General features: G+C 46.9%; 1 protein-coding gene across 2 annotated transcripts in view; it reads left to right on the plus strand.

Annotated features, from left to right (window-relative positions):
• The first annotated feature begins 997 nt into the window (after positions 1 to 997).
• LOC131699501 (la-related protein 1-like) overlaps positions 998 to 23,341 on the plus strand; it is a 26,263-nt gene continuing 3,919 nt past the window's right edge. The window contains exons 1-16 of one of the 2 annotated variants that reach the window (XM_058996559.1): positions 998 to 1,800; positions 10,391 to 10,452; positions 10,952 to 11,017; positions 12,389 to 12,554; positions 12,774 to 12,908; positions 13,252 to 13,407; positions 14,002 to 14,164; positions 14,563 to 14,707; positions 15,048 to 15,219; positions 15,393 to 15,562; positions 16,654 to 17,049; positions 18,830 to 18,953; positions 19,061 to 19,266; positions 19,545 to 19,657; positions 19,827 to 19,978; positions 20,602 to 20,746. In XM_058996559.1, coding sequence (XP_058852542.1) covers positions 1,401 to 1,800; positions 10,391 to 10,452; positions 10,952 to 11,017; positions 12,389 to 12,554; positions 12,774 to 12,908; positions 13,252 to 13,407; positions 14,002 to 14,164; positions 14,563 to 14,707; positions 15,048 to 15,219; positions 15,393 to 15,562; positions 16,654 to 17,049; positions 18,830 to 18,953; positions 19,061 to 19,266; positions 19,545 to 19,657; positions 19,827 to 19,978; positions 20,602 to 20,746 — 2,771 coding nt within the window. In that variant the 5' untranslated portion in view covers positions 998 to 1,400. The remainder of the gene's footprint in view (positions 1,801 to 10,390; positions 10,453 to 10,951; positions 11,018 to 12,388; positions 12,555 to 12,773; positions 12,909 to 13,251; positions 13,408 to 14,001; positions 14,165 to 14,562; positions 14,708 to 15,047; positions 15,220 to 15,392; positions 15,563 to 16,653; positions 17,050 to 18,829; positions 18,954 to 19,060; positions 19,267 to 19,544; positions 19,658 to 19,826; positions 19,979 to 20,601; positions 20,747 to 23,341) is intronic. The other variant, XM_058996560.1, reaches the window with a different exon arrangement.

Below are 23,341 nucleotides of genomic sequence, written 5' to 3' on the forward strand. Positions count from 1 at the left end.
GACAGCGCTCTGCAGTGCACTCCCTGGGCACTGAGACACCCCTGCAAGGCAGACGGGACAGAAGCAGCGCATCAGTCCCTCTCCCCTTGGGGTTTATCTACATTGCCGGTATGATGGTGCGGAATCTGTTGCCGTGGTGACACCGCTGGCGTGCTTCTTTGGGTGCGGGCCTGCCTGTGAATCCTCAGCCTGGGTATTTATTTGAAGTAGCAGCTCCTTATTGGTCCCTTCCTTGTTGCTCCGTTGTCTTTAGTTTATCAGTATAAAACCCCTTTTTGAAGGTGAGCAATCACCCTCCAGAAGGCTGTTTAAGATGACACACCCTGTGCAGCAATGCTGACTGGACACTGCTGATTGTGTTCATTGCACTGGCATTGCTCTGTGAATACCCGTGACATATTGTACCATACAAACACCAAGGGGCCTTGCTGAAAGCAAGTGCAAAGGCTGGGGCCAATCAAACATGTTTAAAGTTATCCAGAAACTCCTAGTTTTACACCTTTACCACCCGTTGTGCTGGTCGTGGCGTCAGCAGCTCCACTCCCAGTAAAAAAACACCTGCTTGCCATGATGCTCTGAGTTGTTTAATAAAACTAAACAAAAAATCACACATTCTCTGTATCTGCTTGTTTTTTATACTTCAGTTTTTTTTAATACAGTGCAGTAGATTTAAACAATACTTTAAAATAATGTATTCCTGTATTCCTGTTATCTAATGACTTCCTGTGTCACATGACCCGATTGCTGCACTTTCCATTCTGAAGCATGAAAAATAAACCAAAGATCTTGTGCAGTAGAAAATATGTACAAAATAAAATGTGCCTGGTGCAAAAACAAAACGTTGGTTAGACTGGCTGCTTTACTTCCGCAGCACTGCGTGCAATGTCACGCTTGCTCTCTGCACAAGAGGGAGGTTACTCAGAAGAACCACTGTCTTCCCAACACGTGTGAGTATATCAGCCGTGCTGCAGGAAACGGTTCTGTATTTCTCAAGGCTGCTGTCTGTCAGTCCCTACAGGCTGCAACAGTGTGCTGTTTCTTTAAGGCCACCTCCTAGCATTACTATCGGAGTCGCGCACACCGTGCCGTCACCACGCCCCTTTGCGTACGTGCGCGCCCCCGTTGGTCGCGTGGTGTTCTTCCATATTGCTGCTAGTAGTCGTGAGATTACATTATTAGGAATTTAAAGAGGTACTCGCAGGCTTTTAAAAATCTATATTTACAGATATATGTTTTAATTGAAAGCAACCACTCTGCAGCTTAGACTGAAGGATATTTGGTCTAGGGGTGGAGTGGAGTAGTAAAGAAGACTGCGGTTAGACTGTAATTTCGGAGAGAAGGACTTCGCTCCAGTTAATACTACACAGAAGAATTTGGGGGGTAGACAGAGAAAAGGGGAAATGGCCACTCAGGTGGAGACTGTCCTTCCCAGCAACAACCCGCTAATGCAACAAGAAGGACACGGGCATGCAAGCAACGCGACACACGAGGTGGGCAAGGAGGAGAAGCAGCCGACCGGGGGCACGGGGAGCGACGCGAAGGACTACGACGAGCACGGTGGATATGCGAGTAATAACGAGCAAAGCAAGGAGCAGCTGAACGAGGGGGGCGACGATCCAGAGCAGAGAACCGCGGAGCGAGAATCGAGCCGGCTCAAGGAGGTGGAGACCCCGGGAGGAGAGGGAGGGGAGAAGGGCAGCAAAAAGGAGTTTACCGAGGCCCCCCTTCCCAAGGTGAACCCGTGGACTAAGAAAATGAATTCGGTGACCGTGATCAGTGTGAATGGACAAGCGCATCCTGGTGGGTACCGCCGTGGCTTTAATTCTGTGTGTTTTAAATATACCTTTACCTAAACGAGTCTCTCTGCTGGGAGCTAAAATGGTTCAGACAGTGAGCTCATCGAGGGGTGTTGCTGCAATCCGTGCGTGAAAAACACTAGAGCACAGACACGCTAGACCCGTGCCCTAATATAGATCTGTACTAGGCCCAAAACTATTTCGGGATTGCTTGCAGGACGTGCTAATGAAGTTTCTAAAATGGAACGAGTATTGCGATATTGTGAGTAATCTGTTCTCAGGCTCACGGTTTCTTCAGTGTATTATTAACTATCCCACTGAGCATAATTTCCTTAGAAATGCAAGCTGCTGTTTCAGCCAGGCCTACCACCCAAGCGGTTTGCAGGTTGCAGTGCGTTGCACCGGAGAGATGGCTGGCACGGACTGTGTGTGTTTGTTTGTGTGAGCAGACGTTATTCCAGCCCGTATAGCTCTTTTAAAAACAGCTGAAGATAAATGAAGGCGTAGATTATGTGTGTCACGAGAAAAGCTTCGTGTTGCGTGCAGGTGGAATAACACGATGTCGCTTATAATATCACGGGAGCACACGGTACACAGACACGGCTCTGGCGTGCTGTTTTCACGCAGCTTTGCTGTGTTGCTCAGTCCGGAGGTGTTGTTTTGTTGTGCTGGTCGTGTACGCGTCGTTGTGGATGTTTCCCGAGTCTGGTTTAGAAGTAGGAGTTGCCAAGTTGAATAAAATACTGAATACGTTCTGTGTGTTATTTAATACGAGGCCGGTGGTGTAGGTCATAATGTGGAGAGGATACGTTTCTTTACTTAAACAAAAACACTTTTTTAAAAGTTGATTAGCTGGTGATATATTGATTGCTGAATATTTAGTTTCACAGTGGTTTGTTTTAGGTAGGACAGGCGCAACACTGACGCCAGCGTTGTAACACACACTGACGTTTCCATTTTCCAGCATGCTTGATCTTGTGCGGTACGCGCTATCGATATCAGAAGCATTGAAAAGAGCAGCTACATCCAGTTAGGTACATTCGTACATTTGTCATGGTTCATGGTTGAGATTCGAGTTGTCGTGTGGTAACGTATCGGTTTATAGACCGTGGCCTGGTGTGTGGTTTGTAGCAAGCCTGTGTGTTAGTTACTGATTGCTTTTTTTTTTTTTAAATGGAAATTACGACACACTTCGTTATCTTTATTCTGTGTATGTTTGTGAAAAGTAACATTAAACGGTGTTTTAAACACGTCCCACGCGTGAAACGCTTCTCCTCGCCCGGACACGGTATTGCAGTGCTGTGTTGAAAAGTTCTTAATTTCCCATGATTCCGCCTTGCACCAGCACAGCGACAACGTGGTTCCAGCCCATTGAAACATGTGATTGCACGGAATCGGCTTGTTTTAGCACCGTGTCGATCACAAGATGACATTTTGTTGTGGGATATTGTTTAACGACACGTAACGATGCCGTGCATGAGCCGTCAGTTGAGTTTCATGGCACAATGCGAGTCAAAATAGCTCTAAACAAAGCAGTCTCCTGTATAGACGCGCGTCTCCCCTCCCCCACGCTGGGTGTCATGCTGTTTGTGATTCTGCGCTAAGCGTTTTAGCAAATAGCATATGTTTGTATAGTTATAAAAAGCCACGTATATTTTCGCAATTTACCAGTTCCTTCTGTGTTCTGGCGAACTTTATCTTTTTTCCTGTCAGTTTTCCTTCAGTTTTTAAAGCGCATTTTGGCACAGTTTTGAAACGTTGTAAACGTTAGGTTCCCGGTAGAAACCTGTCCTGATGTCTTCTCTGTAGATTGTAGATTGTGCAGTTTGACAGTTAATGATTTGTGATGTATATGTTTTTGCCGTTCAGTTAAGATCTCCTTTCTGTAAGGTATTGGAGTTATATTTGCGTGTGTTATCATCACTATAGTACTGTTTGTACAGCACATTGAATGCCACCTACACAGGGGATAACCAGACTTCACGTTACACAGGTAGATGAGAATAGGCAGGTGTTTAAGGTAGAATACCCGTGAGAGTTTCATCTCCAAGAACAGTACAGTCAGGAGACAGGCCTCTTGAGCCTAACACTGAGGGACAGGCAGGTAAAAAAAACATGGTCCGTCACAGCAGTTCAGCACATTGTGTGGGTGAGGAAGGGTCCAGGTTTGTGACAGTGTTTCAGTCACGGTGAGGCAGGGGTCTTTGTGACAGTGTTTCAATCACGGTGAGGCAGGGGTCTTTGTGACAGTGTTTCAATCACGGTGAGGCAGGGGTCTGTGACAGTGTTTCAAACACGATGAGGCAGGGGTCTTTGTGACAGTGTTTCAATCACGGTGAGGCAGTGGTCTGTGACAGAGTTTCAATCACGGTGAGGCAGGGGTCTTTGTGACAGTGTTTCAATCACGGTGAGGCAGGGGTCTTTGTGACAGTGTTTCAGTCACGATGAGGCAGGGGTCTTTGTGACAGTGTTTCAGTCACGATGAGGCAGGGGTCTTTGTGACAGTGTTTCTATCACGGTGAGGCGGGGGTCTTTGTGACAGTGTTTCAATCACGGTGAGGCGGGGGTCTTTGTGACAGTGTTTCAATCACGGTGAGGTGGGGGTCTTTGTGACAGTGTTTCAATCACGGTGAGGCGGGGGTCTTTGTGACAGTGTTTCAATCACGGTGAGGCAGGGGTCTTTGTGACAGTGTTTCAATCACGGTGAGGCAGGGGTCTTTGTGACAGTGTTTCAATCACAATGAGGAAGGGTCTTTGACAGTGTTTCAATCACGGTGAGGCAGGGGTCTTTGTGACAGTGTTTCAATCACAATGAGGAAGGGTCTTTGACAGTGTTTCAATCACGATGAGGCAGGGGTCTTTGTGACAGTGTTTCAATCACAATGAGGAAGGGGTCTTTGTGACAGTGTTTCAATCACAATGAGGAATGGGTCTTTGTGACAGTGTTTCAATCACGGTGAGGCAGAGGTCTTTGTGACAGTGTTTCAATCACAATGAGGAAGGGGTCTTTGTGACAGTGTTTCTATCACGGTGAGGCGGGGGTCTTTGTGACAGTGTTTCAATCACGGTGAGGCAGAGGTCTTTGTGACAGTGTTTCAGTCACGGGTGAGGCAGGGGTCTTTGACAGTGTTTCAATCACGGTGAGGCAGGGGTCTTTGAGGACAGTGGATAATTGCATGTTTTATTTATATTTTTAAGTGTATATTAAAAGGACAGACTAAGTGTTGCATCAAGCGTTCCTACAGTGCTTTTCTCCAGGGATTTGTGTCGTCTCCTAATTCTATCTTGTGTATCTCAAGTTGTGAGGTTTGTGTCGAATGAAGTGTGTGAAACTCCTCTTCTTGTGACTTCATTTTCAGCAATGGCTGGAACACCCTGTTAAAAATGAACTTGCCCAAGGTAGGCAAGCTGCTGCACGCTTCCCCTTGTTCTGGCATGGAGTTCTGTACATTCACCAGGCTTCATAGCTACTGCAGATGGTGTGGAGGCAAAAGCAGCTCTGCCCTTTTATTAGAGCCCACAAGCCCCATTCACGCATCATCTGAAGCTTAGTGGTGCTGCTTTATCCCATGCGAGATACGCTTCTAGAGAGCTTATCAAAACATAAACATGAGAAATGAGTGCACAACAACAGAAATGGAAAGAGTGAAGTTGTGCGGTTCTGACCCAGTGAAGTTGTGCAGTTCTGACCCAGTGAAGTTGTGCAGTTCTGACCCAGTGAAGTTGTGCAGTTCTGACCCAGTGAAGTTGTGCGGTTCTGACCCAGTGAAGTTGTGCGGTTCTGACCCAGTGAAGTTGTGCGGTTCTGACCCAGTGAAAGTTGCACAGTGTCACATGACTTTACCACCTGTGTTTTATTATTTCTAGTGTTTATTGTATTGCAGAGTGTTTTGTTTGAGAATGACTTGGATTCCCCGTGTCTGAATTTGAGAGGATCCGGTTCCTCTGTGTTCCAGGAGCAGCGCTGCTCGGAAGTCTCGCTCTTCTCTCTGTCTCTCTCAAGGATGAGTCACCATATAATGTTGCTCGATGCTGTATTGGCAGCGCTGCAGTGCCTGTGGGTGGAATGGGCAATGAGACAGAGTTGTGTTTACAGAAGGCAGCTTTGACACTGCAGAACTGCTGTAACACTGTCATCCACCTCTCCACACCAGCCATGTCTCTCATGCTTGGGAGATGAACGTTTCCTCTGCCTTTCAATCACATGAGAAACACTGTCTGCTATACAATGCCTGGCAGTCCTTTAAATTGAGGATGATCTTTAACAGGAGCACCAGAAACCATGAGCACAGGCTGCAGTGCACTAGCCTGGATCCTTGCGGTAAACATGATGGGCTGGAATGACTGTTTCTCTTCCCACGAGGGATGCGTTCCCACAAGCAAACCCACTGCATTGCAGTAATGTGTGATTTCCCATGGAGTGCTTGGGAATGACCCACATGCGAGAGAACGCTGGAGACACAGACGTGAAGCCCGTCGGCGCTGGCGTTCTGTGCTGGACGGGTTGCTGCTGCTTGGACACGTCCAGATCAGACCGGTCTGGTGTGCAAAGCCCAGTCCGAATGCCAACCCTTTTGAACCCAGCTCCACTTGTTATCACAGCGTTTGAAATGGTTTCGTGAAACGTTGTGGTGTTGATCCCACTTTAATACATGGCAGTGTGGTGTTTCATACGTGATCCAGTGCGCTTCGCTGTTTGCTTTCTTTTCCGCGTGAGCTTCGAAACACCCACCATCTTTAGGCTGCGTCTTCTAGGAACACGAGCATGCGTGTGTGATACGTCACATAAAATACTTTTACATTGTTCTGAAATGGAAACGGAACTATAAAATAAAAAAACTGTAGGTGCGCTGGATGAGAGAAAGATCTCTATTTCAGTGATCTTCAGTGATGATTTACTAACCCCCTTTACTAACATAGGAGGCTGTGTGGTCCAGTGGTTAAAGAAAAGGGCTTGTAACCAGGAGGTCCCCGGTTCAAATCCTGTGTGTGACCCTGAGCAAGTCACTTGACCTCTTTGTGCTCCGTCTTTCGGACGAGATGTTATTGTAAGTGACTCTGCAGCTGATGCATAGTTCACACTCCTAATCTCCAAGTCGCCTTGGATAAAGGCGTCTGCTAAATAAATAAACAACCAAATAATAATGAAATATCGGCTACTGTTGGACCATTCAAGTAGATGCAAAATCTTGTATCTGTCCTACCTGAGCTGAGCTGGTGTGGGGTGTAGAATTAAAGATACGACAGTCTGCCAAGCCATTAACAAACCCAGCACAGGGATTTGTAGCTGGATGAAATAGGTCCTGAAAATGCAGCCCTAGTGTGAGTCTCACGCCCTGGGTAACTGGTAGAGCACCTTGTCTGTTTTCTAGCTGATCTGTGCAGTGTACCTGCAGAGTGCTGCTAGTGGTACTGTATTAACTGCATTAGGTTTGCACGCACTCATTAGTTTTTGCGGGGGTCTGTGTCTTCAGGTTATGAAGCAGGGTACTATCACAGTACTATCATCTCCTTTCTGCTGTTCTGCAGACGTGGCAAGCTCTATTTCTAGCTCAGTAAGCCACATGCGTTTCGCAGCCTTCATACCCTCGGTGCAGCCTCTGGGAGTTTGTGCTCTTCTGTTTTCTTCACTGGTGTGGTCGCCGCCCCCTCTTTGCCCATGTCTCTGCTGTACTGTAGCTGCAGCGTGCGTGGCGTTCCAGTCCAGTGCACTTGCACGCCCTGGCAGCTGGGTGAAGGCTTGCCCATTCCCATGCACTGACGTTGGGCACTGTGGGCCACGCTCCGATGTTCCTCCACAGGTGGTGGTTCACACGTTACTGCCGTGGTACTGGACTGCTTGTCCTGAGCCAAGGATCATTTACCTGCTGAGTGATTTTTCAGAAGAGACAGCTCTGTAGACCTTGAGGAGTCGCTCTCCCTGTACAGCACTCTGCTGCTTCAGGTTACAGCAGCCAGGTGGACCGTGTGAGACTAGTCTCCTCATTATAATGTACTCGTATCCAGCCAGAACAAGACATCTGGTTTCACTGATCTGCATTTCTTAAGGGGTTAGAGGTCCACTAAGCCTCTTTCATCTCGTGGTTACATTAGTTTTGAGGTCAAGGCGACAGCATGTTGTACTTCTCAGATGTTCGCTCTTTGTCTTGCTAGTGAAGTTACACTCGGAGGGGTACAGTACCCGTGTGTGTTCTACCAGGCGAGTACGTTCCCAGAAACAGGGTTCTTTAAACTGCAGTGTGTATTCATTGTAATCTAGGAGCAAACAGTAGATTGTGAGTGAGCTTCAGGCAGCCTGCTGTGCTTGCCAAAAACTGTACTGAGAACACTGCACAAGATAAGAATGAACAAAAAACAGAAGGGACTTGTACTTTATAAAAGTTATAAAAATAATACATGCAGACACAAATAAATAAATAAATAAATAAATAAAGTGCGTCCATGAGCACCAGTGCTGAAGCACATCATGGCAATAAACTGCGTGTCACAGACTGCAAAACCGTAGTCTGAAAAATAGCATTTGGGACTTGGGGTGTTTGTTTATTTTTGATTCCACCTTGAATACCTGGCACAGACGAGGACGCCACGAAAAAAAAAAAACTGGAACTAAACTTGACTTACTCAATATCTCGAGGTTGGAAATTTGTTCTGCTCTGTTAATTTGTAATCTAGTCTGTTTTCCAAGTGAGGTACACAGGGTGGCACATGGTCTTCGTGTGAGGTGGTCTGCAGTGCTGGGGGCGCGTGGTCTTCGTGTGAGGTGATCTGCAGTGCTGGGGGCGCGTGGTCTTCGTGGGAGGTGGTCTGCAGTGCTGGGGGCGCGTGGTCTTCGTGTGAGGTGATCTGCTGCGCTGGGGGTGCGTGGTCTTCGTGGGAGGTGGTCTGCAGCGTTGGGGGCGCGTGGTCTTCGTCTGAGGTGGTCTGCAGTGCTGGGGGCGCGTGGTCTTCGTGGGAGGTGGTCTGCAGTGCTGGGGGCGCGTGGTCTTCGTCTGAGGTGGTCTGCAGCGCTGGGGGCGCAAATCCACTTTCAAATCTTAAAGTGGATTTGCAGTAATGTTTATTCTTTTGTTTGTGATGAAGCATATTAACAGCATATTGTATTTATTTGGACCTGGTGTATATTTACAGTCATATATGAATTTGTTAGTGTATTTCTTCAGCTGTTCAGATTCTGTGCTGTAAATACATTATTTCCTGCTCTCTGTAGTTCCACTGGAATGGACCCAAGACTCCAGTTGCATAGCAGCTGGATCCATTCCTGGAATTACTATGAGTTTAATGTCACACCTGAGCTTGTTCTCTATAGACTCGGGCTAATCAAGCTCATTGTAAAACCTGGAATGGGTGAAACTGCTGTGCAATAGGAGTCTTAGTCCCATACCTGGTCCAGCTGTCAATAATAACCATTTGAGATGCTAACTTAATATTTTCAATGCGATGGAAACTCTAACGCTACCCTTCACTGTGACGTGTGATATTGCATGGCTTCAGTATAGCAGTCTGAGAGTCTGAGTTTGATTGTAGAAGCATTAACTTTTGTGGCCCCAGATGGTCACACTGTCATCTTGGAGAGCGTTGTATTAAAGAGACTGTACGCTGTGTGTTTGTGTTGTCGTTCAGTATGCCGCTGTATTTTCTGATAGGCTCTCTTCACACACTATTTCAAGCAGCTGTTGTAAGTTATTGGTAAAGGATTTTGTTTGTTGTGAATTGCTGTAGTCTTGCATGTTGTTAGATATCGTGTACGATTTCAACACGGTCAGTTTATTAAGCGTTTTGCTTTGTTTGGTTTTTGTATTTGGTTTGTGCAGCGCGTTGTCTGCCAAGCCAGCACTGCGTTTTCAGCAGGTTATGCAAATCTAAGACGTGTTTCCAAATGTGTGTCTCCCTGGGAGTGCTGGCAACTCGAATTTCCTCTCTGGAATCTGCATCTATTACCAAATTACCAAGATGGACTAAAAACCTGAAAGTAGTGTGCTCTTGTTTGCAGTGTGTTTTGCAGATGAGCTCTACAGCGTGGCACAGTAGTGTGCTGTCGGAGTTTGGTTTTGCTGAGTGCTGTGGTAGAGAAGGCGCCCTGCCCCTGCTCTGCAGAGCTGGGAAGTTGAAGCCGTCTCTGGGAACCTGGCAAGCAGTCAGGCTGGGTGAGCTGCAGTAGCAGCTCTAACACCGTAAGGATAAGGAGCTGCAGCGCTGCGTGCCTTTTCTAAATGGCACGGTGCAGCTGGAACATGCAGAGGCTTGTCTGGTTTTCCCTGTGGAAATGATTTGAGGTCCACCAGTCAGAAGCCTCGATGCACTGATGAGACTGGGATCGCTGGAAGACATAGTCGGGTGTGGCTTGTACAGATTTACCCAGAGTGTGATTGTAAATAATCACACAGATATGAATGGCACACTTTCATTCTAAAGCAATGATCGCACTGGACTGCAAGGTACTGTGTATACCTGTAGAACTGATTCTCTATATCGGCTGTCTGAAATGGCATTTATGAAATTGCTGTATTTAACCTTGCATTCACTTTGCTAGGTTTTGTCCTCCTGTAACATGCATAGCATTCAGCCTGATGTGTTTTTTTTTTTGCCATCCGCAGATCAGCCAGCTCCAGCCAAGGTGGTGAAGGCTGGTAACCCAAGACCAAGGAAAGGCAGTAAGGTTTGTGCCCTCTGTGTCTCATCTACCACCTTTCTTCCATTGCTAACAGTGCATTTCTACAGGCTCTTAATAAGAGTCCATGAGTGCTGTACCACACCTGGGAGCCATCACTGCACTGCACTGCACTGCACTGCACTGCCTCTAACAGGAATGTGGGACAGCCAGCACTGCACTGCCTCTAACAGTAATGTGGGATTGCACTGCACTGCCTCTAACAGTAATGTGGGACTGCACTACACTGCTCTGCCTCTAACAGGAATGTGGGATAGGCAGGGTTGCTTATTGGTATTGCACTCAGAATGAAGATGGATTTGAACAGGAATGGAGGAGCCGTTGCTCAGTTTATTTCTAGAGGGATGTGTGCGTTCCTTACACCCCTCCCTCCACACCTCCCTTCCTCCCTCCCTCCCCACGCACGCACGCGTTTGACCCAGTCCCGTCTGTGTAATGTAATCCAGTATAGTTCATTGAAGGTGGTTTTGAAACTGTTCTCTTGCAGGTCAGTGATTTTGGTGATGCAATGAGCTGGCCAACCCCAGGGGAAATGGTGAATAAGGAAGTGCAGGTAAGAGGATTAGTTTGTGTAAAACTGCAGTATCCATCCATCCACCCATCCACCCATCCGCTGCTGCTGGGTGTGACTCGGGGGACCCTCTGGTTCACAGTAGTTAATAAGTGAGCATGTCTGTCTCCTGAATGCTTGCGGTCATTTGTGAAGAACTGTATATGAGCCACAGTGTTTATAATGCTGGAAGCATGTTTTCCTCTACTTGTGCTGTGAATTTGTTTTACACATTTGCAGGAAACCAAATGCTTTGTTTGGACGCAAACCATTGCATTACATGAGTGTGTGTGTGTGTGTGTGTGTGTGTGTGTGTGTGTGTGTGTGTGTGTGTTTTTTAGATCAACATTCTTTGTGGTTCAAACAGAATGTGCTGTTGCTGGAAGCTCACTAAGAGTTGTCAGAAGTATTTATTAAAGGACAAGTTATAAATAGTGCTGCCTCCAGAGCAGTTACAGTGTGACTGTGTGTTGGATTAGTGATGGATGTTTAGAATCACCATTAACATCACAAATCCAGGGATGTTAATAAGACTCCTATTGCACAGCAGTTTCTCCCATTCCAGATTTTATTGCGCGCTTGATTAGCCACAGTGTAGAGGTAACAAGCTCAGGTGTGTCTTGATTAACTCATCATAGTAAAACCAGGATTGGATCATACTGCTATGCAATGGGATTTCTTATTTCCATCCCTGTTTTAAGATCCAGCAACCGTCAAATAAGCGCACGTTCATTTCTTTTGAAACATGCAAAGGAAAGGTGAGAACGGCACTTCACTCCTTCGTCAAGTAACTTTGCAAGCAAGACGCTGGCATTGAGAGTCTTCGTATTCAGAGGCTCATTTCCACCCCTGTAAATCTGTATTGACGGCAGCAAGAACTGAGGCATTTGAGTAAGTGGAGCTGCAGCCAGTTGATTTTGTGTTCCTGTAAACCCTCCCAGGAGTCTCTGCGCAGAAGCCCCCCTGAGCCCCCCTTTTTAAAAGCTTGCTGCCCTCAGAGTGCAATGTGGGTCACGGCAGGGCCAGGAATAACCAGCGCTCGAGTCCTATAGAGGGGATGTCCTTTTAGGGGTTCCCATAACATTGCCCTCTGCAGCGTCTGCTTCTATTTCAGGCCTGACCCTCGCATTGAGAGTCATGAAGGTGCACAGGGAGTTGGGCTGGACAGGCTCTGGGGTGGAATGTGTTGGGAAGGCTTGGTCCAGGTGGCTTTAACTTTACCCACTGGAAATACTGAGCCCTTTCTCCAGTGTGTATTCATTAGAGCAGCAAGTGAGTGAAGGGCCCTGATACAGGATCGTGAAGGACTTGTACACTTTACTGTGAATCATGGAGGTAGCCCTGTGTGTTTAATGTGCCTGTGTCTCTCGGCAGGCTCCTGTTGGAAAGCCGCAGCCTCCTAAGAAGACTGCGGTGAAGGAGAAGCGAGACAGCGAGGAGAGCAAGGAGAACCAGGAGAACCAGAAGACCAGGTCTGACGATTCTGGGGAGGAGAAGAACGGGGACGAGGACTCCCAGAAATACGGGTCCCGGAAGAAAGGTACGGTCCCCGCGCCACGCGCTCGCGAGTGGGCCGTCGTTTCGTATTCAAGGAAATGGATTCGGTCCTTTCAGTGAGGTGTTATAGTGACACACTGAGCAAGCAAGGTGCAGAACCCTGTCATGCAGCAGCTTGAGGGGTCAGATCTACCATTAAAGCGTCGCGATGGCCACCTGGAGAGCCAGCTTCCTGTTCATGCTTTCTGACTCTCTATTGCAGGTAACAAGCATCGATGGGTTCCTCTTCCCATTGAAGTGAAATCAGAAGGTCCCAAAGAGAGGTCTGCCTCCAGAAACAACACGCGCCAAAACGAACACTACAGACTTCCCCCCAACAGCAGGAACGACTTGAGGGGTGCGCTCCCTTTCACTGGCTTTCTGGGGGTCAGGGCTGTGCAGCAGGGCTTGGTTAATAGATCTGGGAGCAGTCCGCCCCATCACTGTACTGATATGTTCAAGGTTAAGTGAAGATAGTGAAGGTGGAATTATGGCTTCGATTTAAATAAGCCACGTACTGTTAACCTAGTTAAAGTTAAACCGCATCGCAGATAAGAACTGTTGGGCTGTGTTTTTCATTACTTAATGGAAGGGATGAGATGTGATAGAGAAGAAACACATTAGTGTGTTCTGGAGAATGGATTTCTTGTTTTTTTTTTTTTAACGTATTCAAATGCATTGGTTTCCTCCCTGCCCTGCAGACTGGCACAGTGCTAACAGGTACGAGCGAGACTGGCGGGAGGATCACGACGAGGTGTCGAGTGTGAAGAGCGAGGGAGCCCCCTTCCGAGGAGGCTACAGGGGCCGGGGGCGTGGCCGAGGGAGAGGGAGGGGCCGAGGCAGGGGGGGCAGCAGAGGTACGTACCCCCCGGGGCTGTGCAGGGCATGCGATAGGGGAATGCTGCACGGAAGCTCTGTGTACTGTTGGGTCTGATAGCTTGAGTTCTTGAGCAGGTTAGTGGGGGTCTGATTTCCGCTGGCTGTCAGTGGAGGCTGAGCACTCTGTGTGTTGGTTTTGGCAGGCAGTCTATAGACTCTACAGAGGTCTTTCCCTGCTAAAACAGTGCCCCATTCACAGCCGGGAAAGAGGGGAGTAGAGGGAAGGAGGAATGTTACTCCCTCGGAGCTGCTTTCTCACAATCACCTCGATTAACAGGAGGGGTGGAGGCTGTGAACGGAGCACGTGTTTAAACATTGTGTGTAAACGGGTGGTTTTTTAGATTTGAAACATTCGCACACGTTTTCACTTTACTTTATTTATAAGCTTCATTATGTTTTGTATTGTTTAGTTTATAGAGGGTTTATTAATCCTGTGTTTAGTGTGTTGCAGTTTCGTGTCTTCATTGGTGGGCTCTAATGCTTTATGACTGCGGAGGCTGGTTTCTGATGAAGGCACACAAAGCTGCGAGGTTCCCATTCATTAAGGGCTCTGTCTGTCTCTCTGTCTGCAGGTCATTTTGACTACCAGTACGGCTACAAGAACTATGATGGTAAAGAAGGAAGTTCTGGCCAGAAGTTCAACAGCACGGTGACCTATTACTACGACAACACCAGCAGCTCGGAGATGTACTCTGTGGACCAGGAGCTGCTCAAGGATTATATCAAGAGACAGATGTAAGGAGGACAGAGGAGGTTCTTTGGGCTTTGTCCTTGTCTTTACTCCCTCGTGTTTGATGCATGGCATGTTTCTGTGTGTGGGTGTATTGTGTTGAGCAGGTCCAAGCGGAGGTATTGTTATCCTATCATTACAATGTAATTGTATCATTTACACACATACTGTTTGCTCAAATGCTGCTGTAGAAAACGCTTTCATTAAAATCCCAGGGTCTGGTGGGATGGTGAGCCTGCTGTACTGATCTGCCAGCACTGTCCCAGACCTCCGAGACAGACATGCAGTCGTGTTGCTCCCGTGCCCTTCATCGACTTCTTCTTCTTCAGTGCCATGACTGGCAGTGCAGTGTGAAACGACTGTTGTGTTTTAAAAGTCCCCTCCTTCTGTCTTCACATGCCAGCGAATACTACTTCAGCCTGGATAACCTAGAGAGGGATTTCTTTCTGCGGAGGAAGATGGATTCGGAAGGTTTCATCCCAATCCCGCTGATCGCTGGCTTCCACAGAGTGCAGGCACTGACGACAGATCTCAACCTCATAGTGCTGGTGAGAGGCTCTCCGGGTTACACTGTGTGTGAGAGACTTGTGTGCTTCAGGCTTTAACGTGTTCAATGCAGACAAATGGCGTTTTGTATTGAGGCATTACGATGAAGTCTGGGCACTGCTGTTTTTTTTTTTTACACAGCCCTGATAAGAAGTTTATAGTATGTTTTCTTGTACTGAGAAATACAAACCGGTCAGTCTGCAGTGCAGAAAGAGATGGACAGGGCAGTTTATCTTCTGATTGGGGTTCAGTAACCGAGGCAGGAGGCTGGCCAGCCTGCAGTAGCACTGCGGGAGCAGTTTGCATTGGGAGTGTATGAAACCCTTCTCTTGTCTTCTCCAGGCCCTGAAGGACAGTAAAGAGGTGGAGATCATTGACCTGAAGATCCGCAGGAGGGAGGACCCCGAGCGCTGGCCGCTGCCTGGCCTCTCCGCCCCTGACAACACCCAGACTGACTTCTCCCAGCTCATCAACTGCCCTGAGTTTGTGCCCAGACAGGCCGACAGTCAGACAGGTGAGGCGGCAGTCTTCATGTAGAGCAAACCCTGCATAAAAATATTTAAAAGATGTCAGGGATGGAAATCGGACTCCTGTTCCATGCAGCGCCGTGATGCTGAGATGCAGTACATAAAGAAGAGTGTCTTTGATTGTAATACATGTAAGGGTTGACGCTGGTGTCTTTCACAGAGTCCGCTCCAGGCTCTCCCAGATCCTTGACTCCCATGCAGCCCAAGCATGAAGATGTGAGTAACCTGAAGACCATGCCCAAGGGGCTGTCTGCCAGCCTGCCCGACCTCGACTCTGACACCTGGATTGAAGTGAAGAAGAGGCCCAGGCCTTCACCCTCCAGACCCAAGGTGATGCCTCTTCCATATATATATATATATATATATATGTGTGTGTGTGTGTGTGTGTGTGTATCCGCTCCCTTCAAAGACTTCTGTGTGGTTCTCATTACATGGCGTGCTTGCATTTCACATCACCAGCAGCCTGTAGTGACGGGGCGCACAAAAGATCACGCTGTTTGAAACGCTGGAGCGAGACGGGATTGTGGATCAGGATGTTCATGGAGAACGTGGCTGGCTGATTTTATTAAGCCGCTGGGTGTTTCATGCCCTTCCGCTTGGAGGCCTTGCCTAGTCCTGGCGCCATGTGGTTCCCTGAACGTGCCATTGGGCAGTCCAGTAACTCTTCATATGCTTTGAGATGAGCTGTCACGGTAGTAAATGTTTGTTCTGAGTTATTATAAAGTAACATACTGACTTCTTATTGAAGGGCTTGTCTAAGTGCATCACACATGTACTTTGGGTAGCGTGCTGTCTGAATAAGAAACTGAAATGACAATTGTGAAGCTCTTTTATAAGAAGGTGTTTTCTTGCTCTAAGCCCATAGCAGTCTCGTTGAACCGACAGCAGTGCCTGTATTACACGTGTCTGGCAGCAGCAGGAACTGATGAATAGGCAGGCTGAACATCAATGCAGAGGAAACTCTGCAAATTGAAGTTGTGCATTGAAGGCCCCTCTTTGAATTGTGTAACGACTGGCCTGTCCACAGTAATGCTGATCATTGTCTTCATAATGATCTACATGGCAAGGGCCACTTGGTACAGTAGGTGCTTGTGCAGACAGGAAGCAGGCAGCGGTAGTAAAGGCAGCCAGGAGTGGCGCGACGGAGGTCTGTTCTGTGCTGCAGGAAACTCCCAGGCTGCGGACCTGTGAGCAGCTGCATTTTTGGGTTAGGGTTGCCCCCTGCTGGCTGTCCTTGGGAACAACAATTATAATGTTTCTTGTCCTTTCTGTGCTGATGTTTATTCGCCTGGTCTTTTCATATTTAGAATGACAGTTTTCATTTTCTGGGTCTTGCTTTTGTGTTTGCTCTTTTGTACCCCTTTTTGTTTTTTTTTTTGTTTGTGAAAATAACAAAGCGTACCGCATGGTTTTTATTTCAGATGCCAGGAATGATGTTATGTTTGTTTAAACAGAAGCCGGAGGAGAGTGGCTCTCTGGTTCCGGTGCAGCAGCTGGCGGGTCCGGACGAGCCCGAGGAGCTGGACTTCATGTTCGACGAGGAGATGCAGCAGATGGACGGCCGCAGGAACAACTTCACGGACTGGTCCGACGAGGACTCGGACTGCGAGATCGACGACCACGATGTCAACAAGATCCTGATCGTCACGCAGACCCCCCCCGCCCTGCGCAAGCACCCCGGGGGAGACCGCACCGGCAACCACACCTCCCGCTCCAAGCTCTCCACCGAGCTGGTGAAGGTCATCAACGACGGGCTCTACTACTACGAGCAGGACCTCTGGGACGAGTCTTACGAGCCGGAGTACGCAACCATCAAGGTGAGCAGGGATGGGAATCGGACTGCTGCTGCACAGGCTTCAACGCAGCAGACATTGAGAGTCTTCTGGTTTAGTTCCTTGAAGTATTTATTTATAGTCATTCCTGCTATATCCATTTCAATGGTTACTCCACTGTCTTCTTTGAGGACCAGTCCATATAAAGTGATATAGGAGACCCAGGCGTGGTTAACCAGTCTGACTGGAACTGCTTTTATTTTTTTCTCCTCTTCTAAACCACACTAGCAGTCTGGCGTTTTGAGTTGTTAGTTTGCAGAGCTGATATGAATTCGTTTAGAAACTTCACATACATTTCCACAGAGGTGATTGTTCCCCCAATCTCCTTTTTAATATAATTTCTCACCAGTTCCTAATCTTCCTCACAGTAACGTAGTGATCTCATGAAGCCTGTGCTGACAATCCAGGGCTGCTTCTAACAGCTTCCAGCTCTGCTGCTGTTCTCTGTGCAGTTTTTCAAGGGCTGTAATGTAGTGATCTCATGAAGCCTGTGCTGACGATCCAGGGCCGCTTCTAAAAGCTTCCAGCTCTGCTGCTGTTCTCTGTGCAGTTTTTCAAGGGCTGTAACGTAGTGATCTCATGAAGCCTGTGCTGACGATCCAGGGCCGCTTCTAAAAGCTTCCAGCTCTGCTGCTGTTCTCTGTGCAGTTTTTCAAGGGCTGTAACGTAGTGATCTCATGAAGCCTGCGCTGACGATCCAGGGCCGCTTCTAAAAGCTTCCAGCTCTGCTGCTGTTCTCTGTGCAGTTTTTCAAGGGCTGTAACGTAGTGATCTCATGAAGCCTGTGCTGACGATCCAGGGCCGCTTCTAAAAGCTTCCAGCTCTGCTGCTGTTCTCTGTGCAGTTTTTCAAGGGCTGTTTCTGGATGGGCCAGGACTCTGAATGAGCTTCTACAAGAGTGTGTTTTGTGAATGCTATTGTGGGATCTCTCTTTGTACCTCACGCTCACATGGTCAGCCTGGCATGAACACAGGGCCTTGTTTGAAATAAAACGGGCTGTGATGGAGCCTGGCCCTGGCTTCAGTGCAAGGGTTTGAGAGAGAGAATGATGTCTCTTCAGGGATCAGAGGTAACTCTACAGGAAGCTGTCCAAGGACATTATTATACTGGTTACTGAATCTGTATCTGATTCTGAACGTTTAGGGTGTCTAATTGAAGCATGCTAATGTTTTATAGTCAACAGCGATGACGAGATCCAGATTATGTAGTTGGGGGGGTGATTTCTGTCCGTGGGGATTTTTCAAATAAAAAAAAAAGTAAAGAGATGAACAGATCTAATCTAATTTGGCACTGGAAAATAATGTCTGGTTCATCTGATTTTTAAAATACGGTGTTTGGCATTGATGATTTGATCTCAGTGCTCCCCAGGGGGGAGTTTGTGCTTTTATATATGGGAAATGAAGAAAGAATTGTAGGTTGCTTAACATCTGTTGCAATACATATATAAAAATAATGTGTGTGTGTGTGGAGGGGAGGGGGGGCTGCTGTTCTAGTAACATTCTGCTGTGGTTTTCAGTCTAAACTGGCTTGTGAAACAGCTTCATAGTTAATTGCAGGTTTGTCCCAGTGCCCCTTGCTTTGTATTCAGACTTGCTTTTGGGGATTTCTAGGGTTTCTGTAAATGTAGCAGCAGCACAGTGTTTACCGAGCATTCAAACAGAATCCATTGAGACAGACCTCTGATATTTATAAAACGTTTTCCACCAGTGCAAACAGAGCTGTGAGCTCAGCGATTTAAATTGGCTGATGTTGCTTTTCATTGCAGCAAGAAGTGGAGAACTTCAAGAAGGTGCATCTGATCAGCAGGGAGCAGTTTGACTGTCTGACCCCCGATCCCCCCGTGGATCTGAACCAAGAAGTGCCGCCCGGACCCCCCCCTCCTCAGCAGAGTAAGTGTGCCCCCCCTTCCGGCCTGTAATGAGCACAGGAACGATCCCTGGGCATTGCTGTGTTTTCCTGAGCAGTGGTTTTATAAAGCATGCTGTTTCTTCTCCAGTCCCTACAGACGCTTTAGCCAATAAACTGTTTGGTGCCCCCGAACCCTCTACAATCGCCCGATCGTTACCGACAACCGTGCCCGAGTCTCCGAACTACCGCAACGCCAGGACGCCGCGCACCCCCCACACCCCCCGGTTAAAGGACCCCACACAGACACCCCGCTTCTACCCCGTGGTGAAGGAAGGCCGGCCTGTCGATGCCAAGGTACCTCCTGGAAGGAGCTTCTGCACGCAGAGCCTCTGCACTTTGATTGCATTGATATTGAGCTCCGCTGAAACCTGCATTGCACCGTCGTCTGCAGAATCGATGACAAAAAGCATGCTTTGAATTGTCTCAATCCTTAAATGCCAGGTGTTGCAAACCTTTTAACCATAGCTGTATAGAAACAATGCATTCGGTTCCCCTTCCAGAACGCATTGCTAGATGGATCTAGATATCTGGATAATAGCTTGTAATATTCCCATACCTCCTTTGCCTTGCAGACCCCACGCAAGAGGAAGACTCGGCACAGCTCCAACCCCCCTATGGAGTGCCATGTGGGCTGGGTGATGGACTCCAGAGAGCACAGGGCAAGGTCCAGGACGGCCTCTGTCAGGTAACAAACTGCTCCTCTCTGCATGTGCTCCATAGTAGTTGCCCCAAGGGACAAATGCAATGACACGTGGCTTGCATAAACACCAGTTATTTTAACCCAAGGCTTATACAGTAAACCCAATTCGATTCTTATTAAGATGTGTAATTGTGTTTTTTTCTTGTTTAATTAGCTCGAACGCTAGTCCTTCTGAAGGCACGCCTGCAAACCTAGGCTGCACCCCCCAGTCTCTTCCCAAGTTCCAGCATCCCTCTCACGAGCTGCTCAAGGACAACGGCTTCACACAACACGTGTACCACAAGTACCGCCGGCGCTGTGTCAACGGTGGGTATAGTCCTGTAACCCTGACCCACTACAGGGCAGCGCAGAGCAGGGCAGCGCAGAGCAGGGTAGTGCAGAGCAGGGCAGAGCAGACACTACACCCCACCTGTCCCACCCAGCTCCTCTGCAAAGCGGTGTTCTGTAGAATTATAAAGAAGGTCCTTATCGGAGTGGGATTGGTTTTACAGAGCTCTCCGTGTCTGTAGAGATTGTATTGGATACCAGCTCCTGTTGCTGCTGCAGTTATCTGTGCAGCGCTTTTGTGTTTGAATTGGATGTGTGCAGCTGCAAGCTGTGGGATTGCACTTGCATTTAGGAAGAAGCTCCAGTATCTTGGTAAACTTGTAATACAGCCCCACCTGGCCTAATACTTGGAGTTGGGAAGCACCCTTGATATTCATATCCACCTCTTAAAGTGCGTTTCTTGCAAGGATTGGCGTTTATGTAGGTCAGTCTGTATTTGTTTATTTAGCAGACGCCTGTCTCCAAGGCGACTTACAGAGACTGTGTGACCCCTCTCCATTGTATTTATCCGCTTCTTGAATCTGCTAAGTGACAGTATTGTTGTCCTGTAAGTAAGACTGGTGCAGTTTGTCTCATTTGCTGTTCTTCCGCTCCTCTGCCAGAACGAAAGCGGCTGGGGATCGGCCAGTCCCAGGAGATGAACACGCTCTTCCGTTTCTGGTCCTTCTTCCTGCGGGATCACTTCAACAGGAAGATGTACGAGGAGTTCAGACAGCTAGTGGTGGAGGATGGGAAAGAGGGATACAGGTAACCCTGGAGAGTGGTGGAAACGTCTTGTGCTGATTGCAAGCTGACAGCTTGGAGTCTACTATATACAATACAGCAAACCCAATGACATGTCAAACAGCAGGGTTACATGATATACAATACAGCAAACCCAATGACATGTCAAACAGCAGGGTTACATGATATACAATACAACAAACCCAATGGCATGTCAAACAGCAGGGTTACATGATATACAATACAGCAAACCCAATGACATGTCAAACAGCAGGGTTACATGATATACAATACAACAAACCCAATGACATGTCAAACAGCAGGGTTACATGATATACAATACAGCAAACCCAATGACATGTCAAACAGCAGGGTTACATGATATACAATACAGCAAAACCAATGACATGTCAAACAGCAGGGTTACATGATATACAATACAGCAAACCCAATGACATGTCAAACAGCAGGGTTACATGATATACAATACAGCAAACCCAATGACATGTCAAACAGCAGGGTTACATGATATACAATACAGCAAAACCAATGACATGTCAAACAGCAGGGTTACATGATATACAATACAGCAAACCCAATGACATGTCAAACAGCAGGGTTACATGATATACAATACAGCAAACCCAATGACATGTCAAACAGCAGGGTTACATGATATACAATACAGCAAACCCAATGACATGTCAAACAGCAGGGTTACATGATATACAATACAGCAAACCCAATGACATGTCAAACAGCAGGGTTACATGATATACAATACAGCAAAACCAATGACATGTCAAACAGCAGGGTTACATGATATACAATACAGCAAACCCAATGACATGTCAAACAGCAGGGTTACATGATATACAATACAGCAAACCCAATGACATGTCAAACAGCAGGGTTACATGATATACAATACAGCAAACCCAATGACATGTCAAACAGCAGGGTTACATGATATACAATACAGCAAACCCAATGACATGTCAAACAGCAGGGTTACATGATATACAATACAGCAAACCCAATGACATGTCAAACAGCAGGGTTACATGATATACAATACAGCAAACCCAATGACATGTCAAACAGCAGGGTTACATGATATACAGTACAGCAAACCCAATGACATGTCAAACAGCAGGGTTACGTGCTGTACAATACAGCAAAACCAATGACATGTCAAACAGCAGGGTTACATGATATACAATACAGCAAACCCAATGACATGTCAAACAGCAGGGTTACATGATATACAATACAGCAAAACCAATGACATGTCAAACAGCAGGGTTACATGATATACAATACAGCAAACCCAATGACATGTCAAACAGCAGGGTTACATGATATACAATACAGCAAACCCAATGACATGTCAAACAGCAGGGTTACATGATATACAATACAGCAAACCCAATGACATGTCAAACAGCAGGGTTACATGATATACAATACAGCAAACCCAATGACATGTCAAACAGCAGGGTTACATGATATACAATACAGCAAAACCAATGACATGTCAAACAGCAGGGTTACATGATATACAATACAGCAAAACCAATGACATGTCAAACAGCAGGGTTACATGCTGTACAATACAACAAACCCAATGACATGTCAAACAGCAGGGTTACATGATATACAATACAGCAAACCCAATGACATGTCAAACAGCAGGGTTACATGATATACAATACAACAAAACCAATGACATGTCAAACAGCAGGGTTACATGATATACAATACAACAAAACCAATGACATGTCAATCAGCAGGGTTACATGATATACAATACAGCAAACCCAATGACATGTCAAACAGCAGGGTTACATGATATACAATACAACAAAACCAATGACATGTCAAACAGCAGGGTTACATGCTGTACAATACAACAAACCCAATGACATGTCAAACAGCAGGGTTACATGATATACAATACAGCAAACCCAATGACATGTCAAACAGCAGGGTTACGTGCTGTACAATACAGCAAAACCAATGACATGTCAAACAGCAGGGTTACATGATATACAATACAGCAAACCCAATGACATGTCAAACAGCAGGGTTACATGATATACAATACAGCAAAACCAATGACATGTCAAACAGCAGGGTTACATGATATACAATACAGCAAACCCAATGACATGTCAAACAGCAGGGTTACATGATATACAATACAACAAACCCAATGACATGTCAAACAGCAGGGTTACATGATATACAATACAGCAAACCCAATGACATGTCAAACAGCAGGGTTACATGATCTACAATACAGCAAAACCAATGACATGTCAAACAGCAGGGTTACATGATATACAATACAGCAAACCCAATGACATGTCAAACAGCAGGGTTACATGATATACAATACAGCAAACCCAATGACATGTCAAACAGCAGGGTTACATGATATACAATACAGCAAAACCAATGACATGTCAAACAGCAGGGTTACGTGCTGTACAATACAGCAAAACCAATGACATGTCAAACAGCAGGGTTACATGATATACAATACAGCAAACCCAATGACATGTCAAACAGCAGGGTTACATGATATACAATACAACAAACCCAATGGCATGTCAA

The sequence above is a fragment of the Acipenser ruthenus genome, chromosome 22 (genome assembly GCF_902713425.1).
Source record: "Acipenser ruthenus chromosome 22, fAciRut3.2 maternal haplotype, whole genome shotgun sequence".
Lineage (NCBI taxonomy): Eukaryota > Metazoa > Chordata > Actinopteri > Acipenseriformes > Acipenseridae > Acipenser > Acipenser ruthenus.